Below are 17,301 nucleotides of genomic sequence, written 5' to 3'. Positions count from 1 at the left end.
AGCGGATCGGAAACTGTAATCGGGGGGGGGGGGGGGGGACTGTATGAGGCAGGGGTCTAAGAGTAATTCAATAAATCAAAATGTTTTGTCAGACATTTATTTCTCCGAGAGTGGAGGAAATTATTGCTTCTTTTATCGTATACATTTTTCTAAACAACATACCACGATTTACCTTAAACTTGAAAATTTTAGGGGGGCTCGCGCCGGTTGCTCTCACAAATATATATGTATCTTCATAAGTTTATGAGTCCTACTTGTAGTCTCACACTGAAACAAAAGCTCGCTATTGGATAACTCAGAATGCATGCATACTGCATTATCTATTTGTAATTTCTCCAAGTTCACGGTATATATGCACTGAATGTGTTGGGGGGGGGGGGGGGGGGTAGAAAATGAGAAATTCAAACACATTGATTAAAAGTTATAAAATTGGTATTTTATTTTCATTTAGAAATGTTTACTGATTTTGATATATCAAAAACTTAGAATAATCAACAATGACACTTCATCTACATTTATGCAATATTATTGTCTTTAAGAAAGACATATAATAGTATACATGAGTACATGTACTTGTTTTCAACTAAATTCACACTTTAGTATGTTGCACAATATATCTGGGCTCACAAATACATTATTGATTCTATCCGAGTCCCACATTGTGCAGAAGTTAGTGATGGGCAATCGGACCTAATACCACAATCGATTATCGGCAATAATCGGACACATGTAATCGATTAATAATCGATTATAATCGGAATCGGCATTTAAGTGTTTTCCCCTCAAATTAGATGTAACAGAATCATTAAATGTATGGAAACAACATTTGAATTTTTCTTTGTTTCATTTATTCACTGGTATATAAATCAGAATTCCAATATATCAAGTAATGGAATTTATCTATAATCTCAATGTATCAAAGATATCAGATATAGGCTCCTTTATTTGACTGTTGAATGTCGTTGTTACCGTCCTTCATCAATCTCTACCCAGAGTTATCGTTCCCGCTACGCTCCACTAATACCTCTGTCAACGTCTATTTAAAAAGTTATATCAAAATGTACAAAAACTAACTTAGCATATCGAACTGTAATGATAATATCTGAGCAAATCAAACACTTCTCTGAATTTTTTTAAAATCAGAAGATGGTAAATATGAGACACCTGAGCGAATTAGAAGGTTTATATAAATATTCATTTATTCAATAATACTAGTAATACCATGAAATTCGTTGTTTTTTGTGAACCTACTTTAAGATTTAAAGCATAAAACTTAAACTTATAAAATTATTATCCATGATGCTATAGGTATAGGTAAGTTTTGCCAAGAATCTTGACATTTAGACGTTGACAGAGGTGTTGTAGCGCAGCGTAATACGCCCTCTGGTGAGAGATTGGTCCTTCATATCTTCCGCCATTTTCTTTGCTTATTTTTGATCGGGTTTGACATACAGAAAATAAAATTTGAACAAAGTTGAAGTGATTTCCGGATTTTATTTGGTCAACGATGTCGGCGACTTTTATTTTGTAATCGATTAGTAGCATCGTAGGTCTCTGAACGACCGACAATCGATCATCGGCGACAATCGTTTCATCACTAGCAGAAGTTCTTGAATTTTCTCTGTAACCTGTAAAGTTGTGGGGTTCAGGGGATATGACATCATCAATGTAAATGAAGTACCTGTTAAAATATATTCTGTATATTCAAATATTGAAAAAAAAAGATGAATATGATTATTTAATATACTAAAAATAGCCTTTACAAATGTCTGGTGTTAAAATAAAAAATTATATCTTAGAAAATACTGTACCTTTCTTGCTGATTTTCAAGGCAAATTGCTGTTGAAGTTGTTGACTCGAAATCCATTTCAACTTGCACTTGTCCTTAGGATGATACTTAGGGAAAAAATCATCATAATTAATATTTGCACAGTCAGTATTAATCATTAATTATACTGTGTCAGACAATGTCAATTTTAAAATTGTGTGTCTCAATGCATCTTCAGTGAACTTTAAAATACTGATATATTGAAAATTACATTTATTATGTTAATTTTTAAAATCTTGTCTGAAATCAGTATTACATATGTAACACTATGTTAAATGTGTGCAGTGCAGCAATGTGAACTCTTGCAGTAGTAGTACATCTGAATGATTGTTATTTACTTTATATTGTTATAGCTAACTTCTATTTAAACTGTACATACCCCATACCCCCCCCCCCCCTTAATGAGGTGAATAAACATCATGATTATCATATTGCAATATGAGATGACAAATATGTTTTCATACGATAAACTGCCAGTTCATTCTAATAATATCAAAACAAGTCAACTCTAGATTTATCAGACATGTCTCCTTTACCAAGTGTGGGTCAAGAGAAGGACATATATATCTTATGTTCATACAATACATACATTTGCCTATGAGGGGACTTGTGATTTTACAAAATATTAATATTTTAAATTGTAGACTTTCATGCTTGTGTGAAACATGAAACCCCAGATTTGAAATATATCTTAGGTCAATGAAATTTCAAGGTACTATAAGTACTATCATGTATACCAAATAGAAATTTAGTGCAACACCCCCCCCTCCAAAAAAAAACTTGTGGGAGGCTGAGAGCCCTATTTTTTTTAAATGTGTCATATACATGATATTCATTTACAATTACATGAGCTTGTAGGAGTTATATTTTGGGCACATATGGAATATATAAATGCAAAGAAAATGAAACATCTCCAAGTTGTGTGTTTATAGATGTTATTATAAAATCACGTTGTGAAATAGCAGAGGAAAAGTGGGTTGAATACAAATTTAATTTGCCATATTTTTTCACTTACCAAACGAAATTATAATCTCGTTATCCACGTTGAATGCATCCATCGAATTTCTCTTCTCAGAAGAAACTTTGTTTAAACTCTCAATGACTACATAAACAGTATTGAAACTCGCAGCACTCGTACTCGGAGTCGGACATCACGATCACGCTACATCAACAACTTTGTAAAATTGTTTACGTAGCGCAGCTATGCATGGTCGTGAGGTAAAAAGTGCCATTCTGCACGGACGAAACATTTGGTCCACTATTATTACATTGACGTATTCCTAATCTAAACTATGGCCAACTGTCTCTATCTTTCGTCGAGACGACCCCCTCAATCATCGAGTCAGTCACAGCAACAACTTGTACTTTCGGAACCCCTTTATGTTTTTCAACTACTCTATGACGGCGTACGGAATTCCGGAAAATAAATTCACGTGAATATACACGATTTTTACTGATCACGTGGTTGCTATCCGTCTCTACCTTAAGTGGTCCCAGCCAATTAATTTTGTAAAAAATTTGAACTATGATGTATTTTTTCTCTGTCGTCATTTGTTGCAATAAATGACATAATCACTCAACAATATTGTTATTTCATCATAATAATAGTCAGCTATGACAAAAAACGAGCTTCGGAATGCCAGAGGTCCTTCCAATATTATACATCGCTTATCTTCAAAATTGTTGAATATAAATGAAATTAAAAGTACATGTATATAATCAAAAGGTTATAGACTTTGTACGGGAAAATATGACGACCTCGTTTTTGTCGCCAAAAAACTCGGTCGTCATATTTTCCCATACAAAGTCTATCTAAAATTACTACACTGTACATGTATTGTTATAGATGATTTACATATTTACTTTTATCTCGGGTTTTGTCCCTGTTTTGGATTCTTCAAGTCTTATAGTATGAATAATATTTAGTATATTGATATAATTGCATTCTGATGGACTGTTCATTACTCGATAAACTATACATGTAATTCTTTCATCATTTGAAAAGTACCCCCTGGTCTATACAATGCAGGTAACATTACCTGAGGATCACAGTTAGATATCTTGAAGAAATAATTAAAATACAAAGCTGACAAATTTCTTGATGACAATGTCGAAATGTTGAAATATTTAATATCCCGTGTAAAACATGCACTAAGCACGTTAGTACGTATTCACTGTCTCGATCCCTCGCTCGTTCTCGAGGCCAATTTCATGAAAGGTGTGCCACCGCTTACTTGTCAAGTGCGATAATACAGTTTTTCAATTGACAATTGAAACAGCGGAATGCATTCGGTCTGTTCTTGTCTAATTAGCATGGAAAAATATATGTATAGCACGTGAATTTCCCCAAAGAGTTTTCTGAATAGAGGAAAAGAGGCAGTACAGTCAATGTCGACGCAAGGATGGTTTTCTGTAGAAGACGGACATCAACAGAAAAATTGGCAGCTATCAGTGGTGCAGTTCTCATGTTGTTTGCACTCGTACAATACCAAGGTAAATTAATTATATCATTTTAATTGATGAAATTACGTGTAATTTTGTTTTTTCAACAATCTTCATAAATCTTCTACATGCCACATATCGAGGTAAAACATTTATGCATGTCTGGTGTAGTTGACAATATATACGCATATAATCGGAAGTGTTAATAGTTAACAAGAAGTTATTAATGAAATTAACTTATGAATTAACAGATTAAGTTTGTATTCATCGTATTCAATTGTAGGAGTTTACCGTTGATTTTGCTTTTTAAAAGTCACTAAGGCGATTGATTTTGAGAGAAAAATATTTCAGTTGGTGTCATGTTTTATACACGTTGTGTATCTGATTCCGTGGTGTGTTTAGTGTAATTATAGCCAATATCACGTACGTAACCAATGATTTTTTTTTTAAATGCTTGATATCGCCATTTTAATCTTTGACACATTGATTATTGCGGTTCAGAGAATGCACACAAAAACAGCACCGATTCACGACCATCGCATTCAACCGAGCACCGCACTCAGAACAAAGGACGGCAACTATACATACAGCGGCGGTATAATTGCTCCTAGTTTTATTTCATGAATTCCAAATACTAAACTGCACATCAGTTTCCCTTATTGACGTGCATAAAGAATTGAGTGTCTACGTTATCTCGAATGCTTATCATTAACTAGTTCGTTTCACCTTGTAATTTTGTTTTATTTATTAAAACCCCATAACCTCCTGCATTTGTCATTGACTTGTTCGTATTTCAGTTTCACTGTGAATTGTCAAAATATTTGAAAATACCAGGATATCACATTGAAACGATCACTAGAAATCAAATCAAAACTACTAAAAAATACAACAAGTTTCATATTAGCTTTATAAAAAAAAAAAATCACTTTTCATGGACAAGACGTTTTAACTGTCTTCAGAATTATCTTTCCTGAATAACTGCAACCAAATCCAGGAGCACAACATCAGACAGACGCTGCCCGTACCTTTGTTTAATCTATCGGAACTGTTCGTAGAGCTCAAGCCTGACAACAAAAATAATGCCTCATCTTACAACAATCCTTTACCTAAAGATTTAGTAAGTACGAAAGTATATCTAATATGCCTGTAATTATTTTGCATATTTTGAGTAGACCGGTATTGTTAATGCATGAATTAGTATAGAATACATAGAGCAAATGAAATCGCTACCATACTCAATGCATGTCATTCGCCCTCTGTAATGTAATATTTTCAGATGCAGACAGCTGTTCTTGCAGAACCGTATATAAAGAAGAGAATGAATCAGCATAATAAAGCATGTCAGGGCAAAGAGTTCATTATTGGTCGAGAACCAGATCGCAACATACAAAGCCATTTCCGAGTTAGCAAGTCTCAGAAACTCATATACTGCAGCATAGAAAAAGCGGGAACCACCTTCTGGAGAAGAGTTCTTCAAGTCTTAGATTCCACTAATTTAGACAATCCCTATCAGATAAAACCATTGAATGTGAATATCAATTCTCAATCTCTATTTAGGGAAGACATATTTAGAATGATGGCAAACGTACGCACCCATATAGTATTCATGTTTGTTAGAAATCCATTTAAAAGACTTTTGTCAGGATATTTGGATAAAATATACACAGCCAATCCATTTTACTGGAACTTGATTGGAAAAGAAATCCGTGCCCACACTAGAAATAACACCCAGCCAACTCCTGTGCTATTGGACAAGATCAGGAATCTAAAAACTGAGAAACCCCCTACCACGTGCTATCATAATATCAGTTTTGAAGAATTTATACAGTATGTGATTGAAGCAGAGAATACGACAAATCGGAGACGAGATCCTCATTTCATGGCAATGTACGACTTGTGCAAACCTTGTCAGTTACAGTACCAATTTATTGGGAAAATGGAAACTTTCAAAAAGGATTTTACATTCATTATGAGGACGTTAAATATTTCAAAGTTTGATGTCGATGACTTAGCAGAAAAAGCTGTTGACGATACTTTTGTTGACGTCGCGACATCTTTAGATGAAAGGAGGGATGAAATCATCAAATGTATCTCAATGCACGAAGCCTATCTCCGCTCGTGGAAGCACATGCAAATCAAAGGACTGATTAGCATCGATCAGAAATATCCTTATAGTCCGAAACAATCTCAGTACCTCAAACCTGTACAATTAGTTCAAGCTATGAAAGTGGCCAAAATCAGCTCTACTTCAAAGGAAGGTTTACATAAACAAAAAGAGAGGTTCCTTGTGGATATCTACAGGACAGTAGCTACAGAAAAGGTAGTCAAAATGGTGCGAGTTTTGAAAAACGACTTCGAGATCTTTGATTATGATGCGTACCCTCCATTCATTTTTGCCCATCATCTGAGAGAGCGACTAAAACATTTCGATGTATTTAATGTAATGTAAGGTGAAAATTGTTAGGGATATCACATATTCCGCGTATGACAGTGTACATGTATAAAGTAAAATGCAACGACTGAAAGACATTTAAAATCGTAGAGAATGTGTGTTGTGTGTGATCAAATGCACTTTTAGTAAAAGTGCGTTAATATAACTTGAAATGGTAGAAAACTCGCAATAATTCTTTCATGGATTATATACATTTGTATGGTTACTACAAAAAATCGGCTTGGATCATTAAAACAAAAGAAAATAGTTTTAATTAGGCGTGATAACGGAAAAGAGAGTTGTAATAATGCGAATCAAAGGCTTAAAACACGCAAAAAATAAAGTCGATGTAATGCGAAATAAAGTCATAACGCGGACTTATATAAGTTTGTAAAAAAAACGAGGAAAAAATTATCACACACATCAATAACGTGATACCGCGAAATATTTACATTCACTGAATTTTTTCTCTTAAGTAACGCGAAATATTTACATTTATGATCCTTAGCTCAAAAGCACTAGCCAAGTGGACTGCACTCGTTTTTTGCTCAAAGCAGGCAAAACAGAACAAGTTTGAGAATAGAAAATGTCATTTATTTAGTAAATGACGAAAAGTATATACAGTACAGGGGGTCATTAAAACCAAGTAAAAATTAAGATCATATGCTGCAAATGACTAGATGACCCCCTGTTACATACATCTATAAAATTGACATTGAGAAAGAGAACATATATACACAAAATAAAACATCCGATAGGGGGTCTAACAAGATGACCCCCTATTGCATACACATATGTAAAAAGACTAGCATAAAAATATTGCCTGCCCACAAAAAAGGGTGGGTAGCAACAAGAAATCAAGGCCATGAATCCAAGGCAAAATGAATTGGATTAACCCCACATTTACTGAATTTTATTACTTAAGTAACGCGAAATATTTACATTCACTGAATTTTATCTTCCAAAAGAACATGGACACGATTTTAGCTGAAAATTTTAAAATCTTATTTTATTATTTAATTTTTTTTTTTTAATTTTATTTTTATTTTTTTTTTGGTGTTTAGAATGGTTAACTAAGGTATTTTTTATTAGGCAGAAAACATTTGATTGTCAGTTATCGAGGTACATGGTAGATGCAGAGCTCACAATTCTTAAGTTTGTTATGTAAACAAGGCTCGAGCCATGTGTTTGTGTACATCGGTTAAATATACAAGTAAAAGTTTCATTTAAAGCAGATTTTTCAAATTACAAGTTCATTCTGAACAAAATTAAACAGTTTCTAGTGTTTGGCACATTTCATTTTGTTTTCAACGTGATATTTTCTATTGAGCAATCTATATGTAAACAAAAACATGGCACGAACCTTGTTTATATAGCAAGGAATTGTGAGTGCTGTATCTCACTTGTAACTCAACAATTCAAATTTTGGTTGGCAATTATAAATACTTTAGTTAAGCATTGTAAACAATAAAATGAAAAAATAAGATTTGAAAATTTTCAACTCAAATCGTGTCCATGCCCTTTTAAATAACGCGAAATATTTACATTCACTGAATTTTATCTCTTAATTTGTTTTTAAATTGATATTGCTTTCATCCTCGACAATAAATACATGTACATTTCTGTATGTCGCAAACTCGTTTAGTACCACCTAACCAAATATGGAACGTCGTCCAAGTCCAGGGATGCATTGGCTGTTCCCTTTAAAGTAACGAATGGATCAACCATATCATAATCTAGTATATACTTTTATAAGATATATAAAAATGTGAATATAAACAATAAAATGTCTTTCAATGTTGTTTCATCCGGTGATGAAGGTAGCAACTATTGCACAAAAAATTCATAAAATTGCATAAACGCTAATGTGGGATATGATTTTTTTCCCTGCAATGCCGATTCATCACCGATAAAACAACAGAGGAAGCGTGGAAAGGCGTAATAACGCAAAAGGTGTAAGAACGAGAAAGAAATGCGTATATAATGCAACTCAAACGCGAAATAAGGGTATAATAGCAAGGAAGACGAGAGGCCCATGGACCGCAACCTCACAAGTCACCTTGGCCCTGCTTTTTTTTAAAACAATGTTTACCCACTTTAATCCCAAGACAAAGTGCAACGAAAGAGAAGGAAATGGGGAAGAAGGGATATCGTAAACTTATATCATTAAACACTCGTATAAAATGTATGTTTCAAAATTGTTTGATTTCCCAACACTGGCATTACATTAAGAGACTCAAAGTTTCGAATAATGAACACAATCAACGATAAGCTATGATGACCAAACATATTACAAGTAGCATCGGCTTGTAAAACAAAAAGACCATGTTGTAGGTCAGAATTTGATTTACTAGTATTTTTACTTACTGGCAATGCAGGATATTTTCTTTGTGTTTACCACGATTAAAGAGTTTGCAGTACGTATCTTTAGTAGCAGTTGTAAATGATGTAAGAGGAGGAAGGTTTCTAATATGAATTGACCTTTGTATAGTTGCTTAGCTCTTAGTGGATATGAGTTATATAGAGGAATTTATGGTATGAAAGTGTCCTGATAGAAATTGTGAGGCAATGCCATAAGCTATTTTGTAAAATAAGATTAAGTTTATGATCCCCCCCCCCCATTTCATAAAGTATCCCAGCCTATTCTGAGAGTAATCTCTCATACAAGTAATACTTATCTATTTTACCTTTTCCTGCTTGCATATGATATGCATGTACATGTACAAACATCTTATTCAAAATAAAAATTTCCGTTCTTATAACTTGTAGGTGTCTTTCTTCGAATTCCTATGCAAGATATCTTTCTGATGCAAAAACTATATATCTTCTGTATGTTGATTGTTGCAAGTTTTCTTAAATGAAATTTTAAAAAACTTTCCTTCAGGAAGATGCATTTCTTCAGGAAAATTTAGGATACACACGTTTAAGAAATTTTCATTTTTGAGAATGCATGAAGGCATGAATTGCGACGTCATACGCCAGCATACTTTATGAAAGTGCGTTACGGCTTCATGAAAAGTATGCTGGTGTAAAACGTTGCTGTTCATACCCTCATGCATTTTCAAAAATGAAATTTATTTTTCATATTTCAGTTTCATTTTTGTTGGAATATTCACAGCCGTTAAAATAGTCGTACTCTATTACAATTCATACGCGCATTGTTCACATTCATGAGGAAATAACAAAGATATAAAGGGTAGAAACACGGGAAATGTAGATATTTATTAATATTTACATTTCCAATGTTTTATACTGTGTAAGGTGGGTCCTTAGTCCTGGATTTTTTGGGGTTTAGGTAGCATTTTTTTTTTTTTTTTTTTTTGGAATCAATAAATTAACATTCAGAGTAATGAAAAAATGCAACTTAGTTAAGGATTTCCATATTAATTTTCATTACAGATACTACTGAAGTCATGTACCCCTATGTAGATTTTTATGAAATTCATTGGAAACAGTTATTTGTCGTTATTTTAAAATCAAAACAACAAGAAAATTGTTTAATTGCATTTATTTATCAAGAAACATGTCAATAACTAAAACACATGTCATTTTCAATATGTTCATCAAGTTTTGGAATAATAAGTGCAGAATTATTGAATTAGCGTTATTCTCCAAAATGTTAAAAAACGAATAAATGTGGACACAATTTCCTTATATCATGGTTTACGTATCATTTTTTCTGTTTATATTAGTAGATGTACATCTATCATAGTTATTTATGAAAAAAAATCCATACCTTTCCTTAATTTCAAATTTATAGCTTCTAGAGTATGTATACCTCCATAAAAAACCGAAGTCTGGCACCAAACAGCTGAGCTATTCAAAATCACTCATGGATTAAAATTTTATGTAATTTCATGAAAAGACACAGATAATGATTCCTTATCACCTTGGTAAAATGCTTGTGAAAAATAAAGGAAATCTATCGCATAATGGACTTGATAAATGATTTATTGAAAACGGAGTTATTGTCCTTGGATTCAATATTTTGAAACATATCATTGACTATTCAAATATAACTAAGGCTTTTGAAATATTTTATGGCTGACAATTTTGTTTAAAATAACTATTGAAAAAGACTCCAACAAAATTTATGTTCCAGTCATTTTAAATCGTTGACTTTGCAAAATCTTATGACGTCACAGGAGTGTGGAACTACGTTAACGTACCTCTAGAGAATTTTTCACTCATATGCAGACGTCACCATTGCCGGTGATGGGCTGCAAAATTTACACCTATCTCGACACTTACGGCCTTTGAGCAGGGAGGGATCTTTATCGTACATGTACCACACCAGCTGTGACATGGGACCTCGGTTTGTGCGGTCTCATCCGAAGGACCACCCCATTAGTCGCCTCTTACAACAGGTAAGGTGTACTGCAATCCAATTATAATTAAATCTTCTCTAACCGTTACGCAACGGTTTGAGAAGATGTTATTTTAATTAGATTGGGGGTACTGAGGACCTATTCCAACCCGGATCCCCACGGGACAGTAATGACAGGCATTTCCTCATGAATGCGATGCAGTTGAGAACAATGCTCGTATGAATCTTGATGAACATACTACGTCTATTTTAACGGCTGGGAATTCTGACAAAAATGTAAGCATAAGAAAACAACTTCATATTTTTTTAAAATATTGCATGAGGGTATGAACTGCAACGCTTCGTGCCGGCATACTTCATGAAACGCATAAATTAATGCCTTCATGGTTTTTCAAGAGTGAAATTTATTTCTTAAAAATGTATACTTTGGTAAATGATACGCGTGTATAATCTTTATCTAGATAGTGTTCATTTGATCTAAAAGAGACGTCTTTTGCAGATGATGTTATCGTGAGAGAGAGAGAGAGAGAGAGAGAGAGAGAGAGAGAGAGAGAGAGAGAGAGAGTCATAGACGTAAAAATGCTTTACGTCAATGTTTAAATGAAAGAGATGTCTTGTTTGGGGGATAATTACAGCTGTATCAACGTGGCTTCAGAGATATATACGCCTCTCATTTTTGATGGATTTTTTTTATTCATGTTCTTTTATATCTAGCAGTGGCATGCTAACTGTTTAAAAATTCATTAAATTTCGCCGCAATTTGAACTTGATTAACTTGTATTCAAGAACCCACTTTTGCATGTATAATTGAGTAATTGAATGTTGCACAAAACATTCTGCAAGTAAAAAAGTTATCAAGTACCCGTCACATATCCAGTCTTCTCAAGTAATGCGAAATTCAAAACTGCACTATGCAATGAAGGCATTCTCCATTCATAGCAATTCGTGCAGAATAATTACAGCACTTCATGAGAACACTGTTATTTGTGTGAGAGGTGTCATAAAGCAGGATTTTGTGCTTAAAACAAATTATAATCTTTAAGGTATGGTTTATGTTTTGAATTTTGATATCCGGGTCGGGTAAAACCTGATATGCAATTATATTTCAGTATCAAATTCTCTACTTAATAAGACATTTCTTACTATATGAATTGACAGTGTTATATAGCAGGTGGGGCTTGTATTGCCCGTCTTGTCCCGTATGAATGCGGTGCAATTTTCTGTCTGTAAGAAGCAACAGTACTGAAGGGAACTGCTATAGTAACGGTAGTTTGAAATTGAAGCACATTCATACAAACCTCATTTTTTCAGATTATATTCCTAAAGACATATGATGCCCACTGGCGGATCCAGAAATTTCTGAAGGGGGGAGGGGGCGAAGTAAACGACTGGGTGTCTGTGGGCTGTCTTGTCCCTGGAGGGGGACAGGGGGTGAACCCCCTGAAGCTACTGAGTCCTGATAAAATAAGACGTATAGACATAATACCATAAAAAGTGGACCATATTGGAGAAGGGGGGTACGTTCGACGATGGATCCGCCACTGAATTGCAAATAAATGCACATCAGGTTAAAGGCTCCAGAAGGAATTGCATAAACATTTCTTGGATTTCAATAAATACCCACACACACTACGCCTGTCCCTCCCTCCCTCCCCCCCCCCCCCCCCTCTCTCTCTCTCTCTCTCTCTCTCTCTCTCTCTCTCTCTCTCTCTCTCTCTCTCTCTCTCTCTCGTACTTTCTCTAATACAAAATCATTCTTAGAATAGAAGAAAATTGTCGTCCATTATCTATTATCAAGATACACGATGTATATTAGAGAGGTTTTACAGTTTTTAGACTAATCAATCACGTAATGGTAAATACATATAGATTGTAAATACGGACTGTTAATTTTCATTGTCCAGCTTGGCTCAAATATAAAGCCCCTGACTAATTATAAGTTTTATAGATTTTAGACAATTTATACCAAGTATGAAATATTTATCAAACTCGCCGACATATGCTGAATTCAATTAAAATCTCAAAATGAATCCGCCTAACGCATATGACAAATCACGCATAAGTTTTTCTATAGCATATAAATTGACAGTTTTCAGTGAAAAATGGCGCTATGAGCTGCGCTATACTGCTGGTATACATGAAGGTGTAGATTTAAAGTGGAGAGAAACGAGCAAGCAATGTATGTAAATATACTAGTAAGTTTCTGACACACAACGTATCACTTGCGTGTTTGACTTGTGTGGAACGCATGCATAACGTTTAATTAACTTACACAGAACGTATGTGAAAGGGGGACTGACGAGTGAGTGACATTATATATGATCAAAGTACAGAATTCGAATGCACTCCAAGGAGTGGAACTTATCAAAATAATTCCACTGTCAAAATCTAATATTGGTTTATTTTCACTATATATTCAGTGGCGGATCCAGGATTTCCGAAAATGGGTGTCCCACATATTAGCCAAAATATTCAGCCATTTTGGGTGCCAAATCTGGAGTTTCATCTATATATGACAGTGATGCCTTGTGCATTTGTAGCGAAAAAGAGGTGGTGGTGGTGGTGGTGGTGGGGGGGGGGGGTGTTGTGTTAAATCCGCCACTGATATTTGCGTAGTTAACATTGTATGCATTGGTTCAATCGATTTATATATTCATTTATATATCCAATACAGAGATTCGGGCCTGTTGATTTAAGGTAAAAAAAAAAAAAAAAAAAAGGAACCCTATCCTCGTGATAGAATATATGAATCTTTTGTAGGAAGTTTAGTTGCTGGGTACAATACAAACCTCTAGTGAAGTATGTGATACTGAAAAAGTTTATATTTTCTAAGAATAGTCAATTATATATATATATATTTTTTTAAAATGTCGATACAGTTTGAAGTTATTTATCTTAAAAGGTAAAAAAAATTCAGAGAGACCCGGTCTTTTAATTGGCGACAGAACTTCATCCCTATTGCGAATTAAGATTTTTCCGTACCAAACGATGGACTAAATATATGAAGAACATGACACCTTGTCGGAATGGGTATAGATATAAGAGGATATTAAAATTTGGTATTAGACACATTAAAACAAAAGTGTTCACCATTCATCCTTCTGTGTTTATAGTAAATCAGAAATGATGAAAGGTTTAGGTACACTGCAGGTCACATGAGGAATATCTCTTGCTGTGGCCTTCAACTCTACATTTAGACATATCAACGACGTTTTATCTATTAACAACACTCATTTTTATTCATGTATCGATTAGATATATTCCAGTGAACTCGAAATAAAAGACACCAGATTTTCTATTTCTGCTTCATATTTGGATATCTTTTTAACACAAAAAATCAGCTTTTCATATATAAACATGTATATACAAATATCAAATCTGTGACAAAAGATTCATGACTGATATGGTTCAACTATAGAATCATTCATAGAATATTAGGTACCAACAAACTCCTACATATGTCAAAAATTAAAACCCCTCCACTTTGTTCAATATATGCACTAGAACCAGAAACAATTAAGCATATCTTTTTTATTGTCCTTCTGTCTCTACACTATGAACAAAATTGTCAGATTGGATTTTTCAAGAATCTGGTAAAAGAACGGGATTTAATATCAAAAATTAAAAACTCTCCACTTTGTTCAATATGTGCACTAGAACCAGAGTCCTTTTAGTAAAAAGATACACATTCCAATATTCAAGAAAGAATGTCAATATTGTTTTTGGTGATGTTTTGAAATGTTTATATAAATACTACATTTTGAAGGAAAAATTTACAGGACAAATATTTGACAAAAAGAAATGGTCTACATTGTATAAGTGTGATACACAGTGTAAATGATATTGTATAAGTGTACTATATAAAGTAAATGATATTGTATAAGTGTACTACACAGTGTAAATGATATTGTATAAGTGTACTACACAGTGTAAATGATATTGTATAAGTGTACTACACAGTGTAAATGATATTGTATAAGTGTACTACACAGTGTAAATGATATTGTATAAGTGTACTACACAGTGTAAATGATATTGTATAAGTGTGATACACAATGTAAATGATATTGTATAAGTGTACTACACAGTGTAAATGATATTGTATAAGTGTGATACACAAAGTAAATGATATTGTATAAGTGTACTACACAGTGTAAATGATATTGTATAAGTGTGATACACAGTGTAAATGATATTGTATAAGTGTACTACACAGTGTAAATGATATTGTATAAGTGTACTACACAGTGTAAATGATATTGTATAAGTGAGATACACAAAGTAAATGATATTGTATAAGTGTACTACACAATGTAAATGATATTGTATAAGTGTACTACACAGTGTAAATGATATTGTATAAGTGTACTACACAGTGTAAATGATATTGTATAAGTGTACTACACAGTGTAAATGATATTGTATAAGTGTACTACACAGTGTAAATGATATTGTATAAGTGTACTACACAGTGTAAATGATATTGTATAAGTGTACTACACAGTGTAAATGATATTGTATAAGTGTACTACACAGTGTAAATGATATTGTATAAGTGTACTACACAGTGTAAATGATATTGTATAAGTGTACTACACAGTGTAAATGATATTGTATAAGTGTACTACACAGTGTAAATGATATTGTATAAGTGTGATACACAGTGTAAATGATATTGTATAAGTGTGATACACAGTGTAAATGATATTGTATAAGTGTGATGCACAGTGTAAATGATATTGTATAAGTGTGATACACAGTGTAAATGATATTGTATAAGTGTGATACACAGTGTAAATGATATTGTATAAGTGTGATACACAGTGTAAATGATATTGTATAAGTGTGATGCACAATGTAAATGATATTGTATAAGTGTGATACACAATGTAAATGATATTGTATAAGTGTGATACACAATGTAAATGATATTGTATAAGTGTGATACACAGTGTAAATGATATTGTATAAGTGTGATGCACAGTGTAAATGATATTGTATAAGTGTGATACACAGTGTAAATGATATTGTATAAGTGTGATACACAATGTAAATGATATTGTATAAGTGTGATACACAATGTAAATGATATTGTATAAGTGTGATACACAATGTAAATGATATTGTATAAGTGTGATACACAGTGTAAATGATATTGTATAAGTGTGATACACAGTGTAAATGATATTGTATAAGTGTACTACACAGTGTAAATGATATTGTATAAGTGTACTACACAGTGTAAATGATATTGTATAAGTGTACTACACAGTGTAAATGATATTGTATAAGTGTACTACACAGTGTAAATGTTATTGTATAAGTGTACTACACAGTGTAAATGATATTGTATAAGTGTGATACACAGTGTAAATGATATTGTATAAGTGTGATACACAGTGTAAATGATATTGTATAAGTGTGATACACAGTGTAAATGATATTGTATAAGTGTGATGCACAATGTAAATGATATTGTATAAGTGTGATACACAATGTAAATGATATTGTATAAGTGTGATACACAATGTAAATGATATTGTATAAGTGTGATACACAGTGTAAATGATATTGTATAAGTGTGATGCACAGTGTAAATGATATTGTATAAGTGTGATACACAGTGTAAATGATATTGTATAAGTGTGATACACAATGTAAATGATATTGTATAAGTGTGATACACAGTGTAAATGATATTGTATAAGTGTACTACACAGTGTAAATGATATTGTATAAGTGTACTACACAGTGTAAATGATATTGTATAAGTGTACTATACAATGTAAATGATATTGTATAAGTGTACTACACAGTGTAAATGTTATTGTATAAGTGTACTACACAGTGTAAATGATATTGTATAAGTGTGATACACAGTGTAAATGATATTGTATAAGTGTACTACACAGTGTAAATGATATTGTATAAGTGTACTACACAGTGTAAATGATATTGTATAAGTGTACTACACAGTGTAAATGTTATTGTATAAGTGTACTACACAGTGTAAATGATATTGTATAAGTGTACTATACAAAGTAAATGATATTGTATAAGTGTACTACACAGTGTAAATGATATTGTATAAGTGTGATACACAGTGTAAATGATATTGTATAAGTGTGATACACAGTGTAAATGATATTGTATAAGTGTACTACACAGTGTTTTTCTACATTTCATCGACAATACTTACTATTAATATCACGATACAAAGTTGAGATATATCAGATTAACCTTAGCTACATGTATGATAAATTATTTATTCTG

General features: G+C 33.0%; 1 protein-coding gene and 1 long non-coding RNA gene across 2 annotated transcripts; one reads left to right on the top strand and one right to left on the bottom strand.

Moving 5' to 3' along the window:
• Positions 1-37: 37 nt before the first annotated feature.
• On the bottom strand, positions 38-3,246 carry LOC125668641 (uncharacterized). Its single transcript, XR_007367709.2, has 3 exons — positions 2,844-3,246; positions 1,812-1,896; positions 38-1,681 (listed from the first exon to the last, which is right to left on the bottom strand). It is a non-coding gene; the product is annotated as an uncharacterized LOC125668641 (long non-coding RNA).
• A 760-nt stretch (positions 3,247-4,006) lies between these two features.
• LOC125668626 (carbohydrate sulfotransferase 12-like) lies at positions 4,007-6,821 on the top strand. The gene is made up of 3 exons (XM_048902958.2): positions 4,007-4,321; positions 5,230-5,387; positions 5,547-6,821. The coding sequence occupies exons 1-3, from the start codon at positions 4,231-4,233 to the stop codon at positions 6,717-6,719; spliced, it is 1,422 nt and encodes a 473-aa protein (XP_048758915.1). The 5' UTR covers positions 4,007-4,230; the 3' UTR covers positions 6,720-6,821.
• Positions 6,822-17,301: the final 10,480 nt, after the last annotated feature.

Source organism: Ostrea edulis, chromosome 4, assembly GCF_947568905.1.
Source record: "Ostrea edulis chromosome 4, xbOstEdul1.1, whole genome shotgun sequence".
NCBI classification, from domain to species: Eukaryota; Metazoa; Mollusca; class Bivalvia; order Ostreida; family Ostreidae; genus Ostrea; species Ostrea edulis.
Note: the sequence above shows the minus strand (reverse complement) of the source record. Positions and strands in the feature narration are given on the sequence as shown.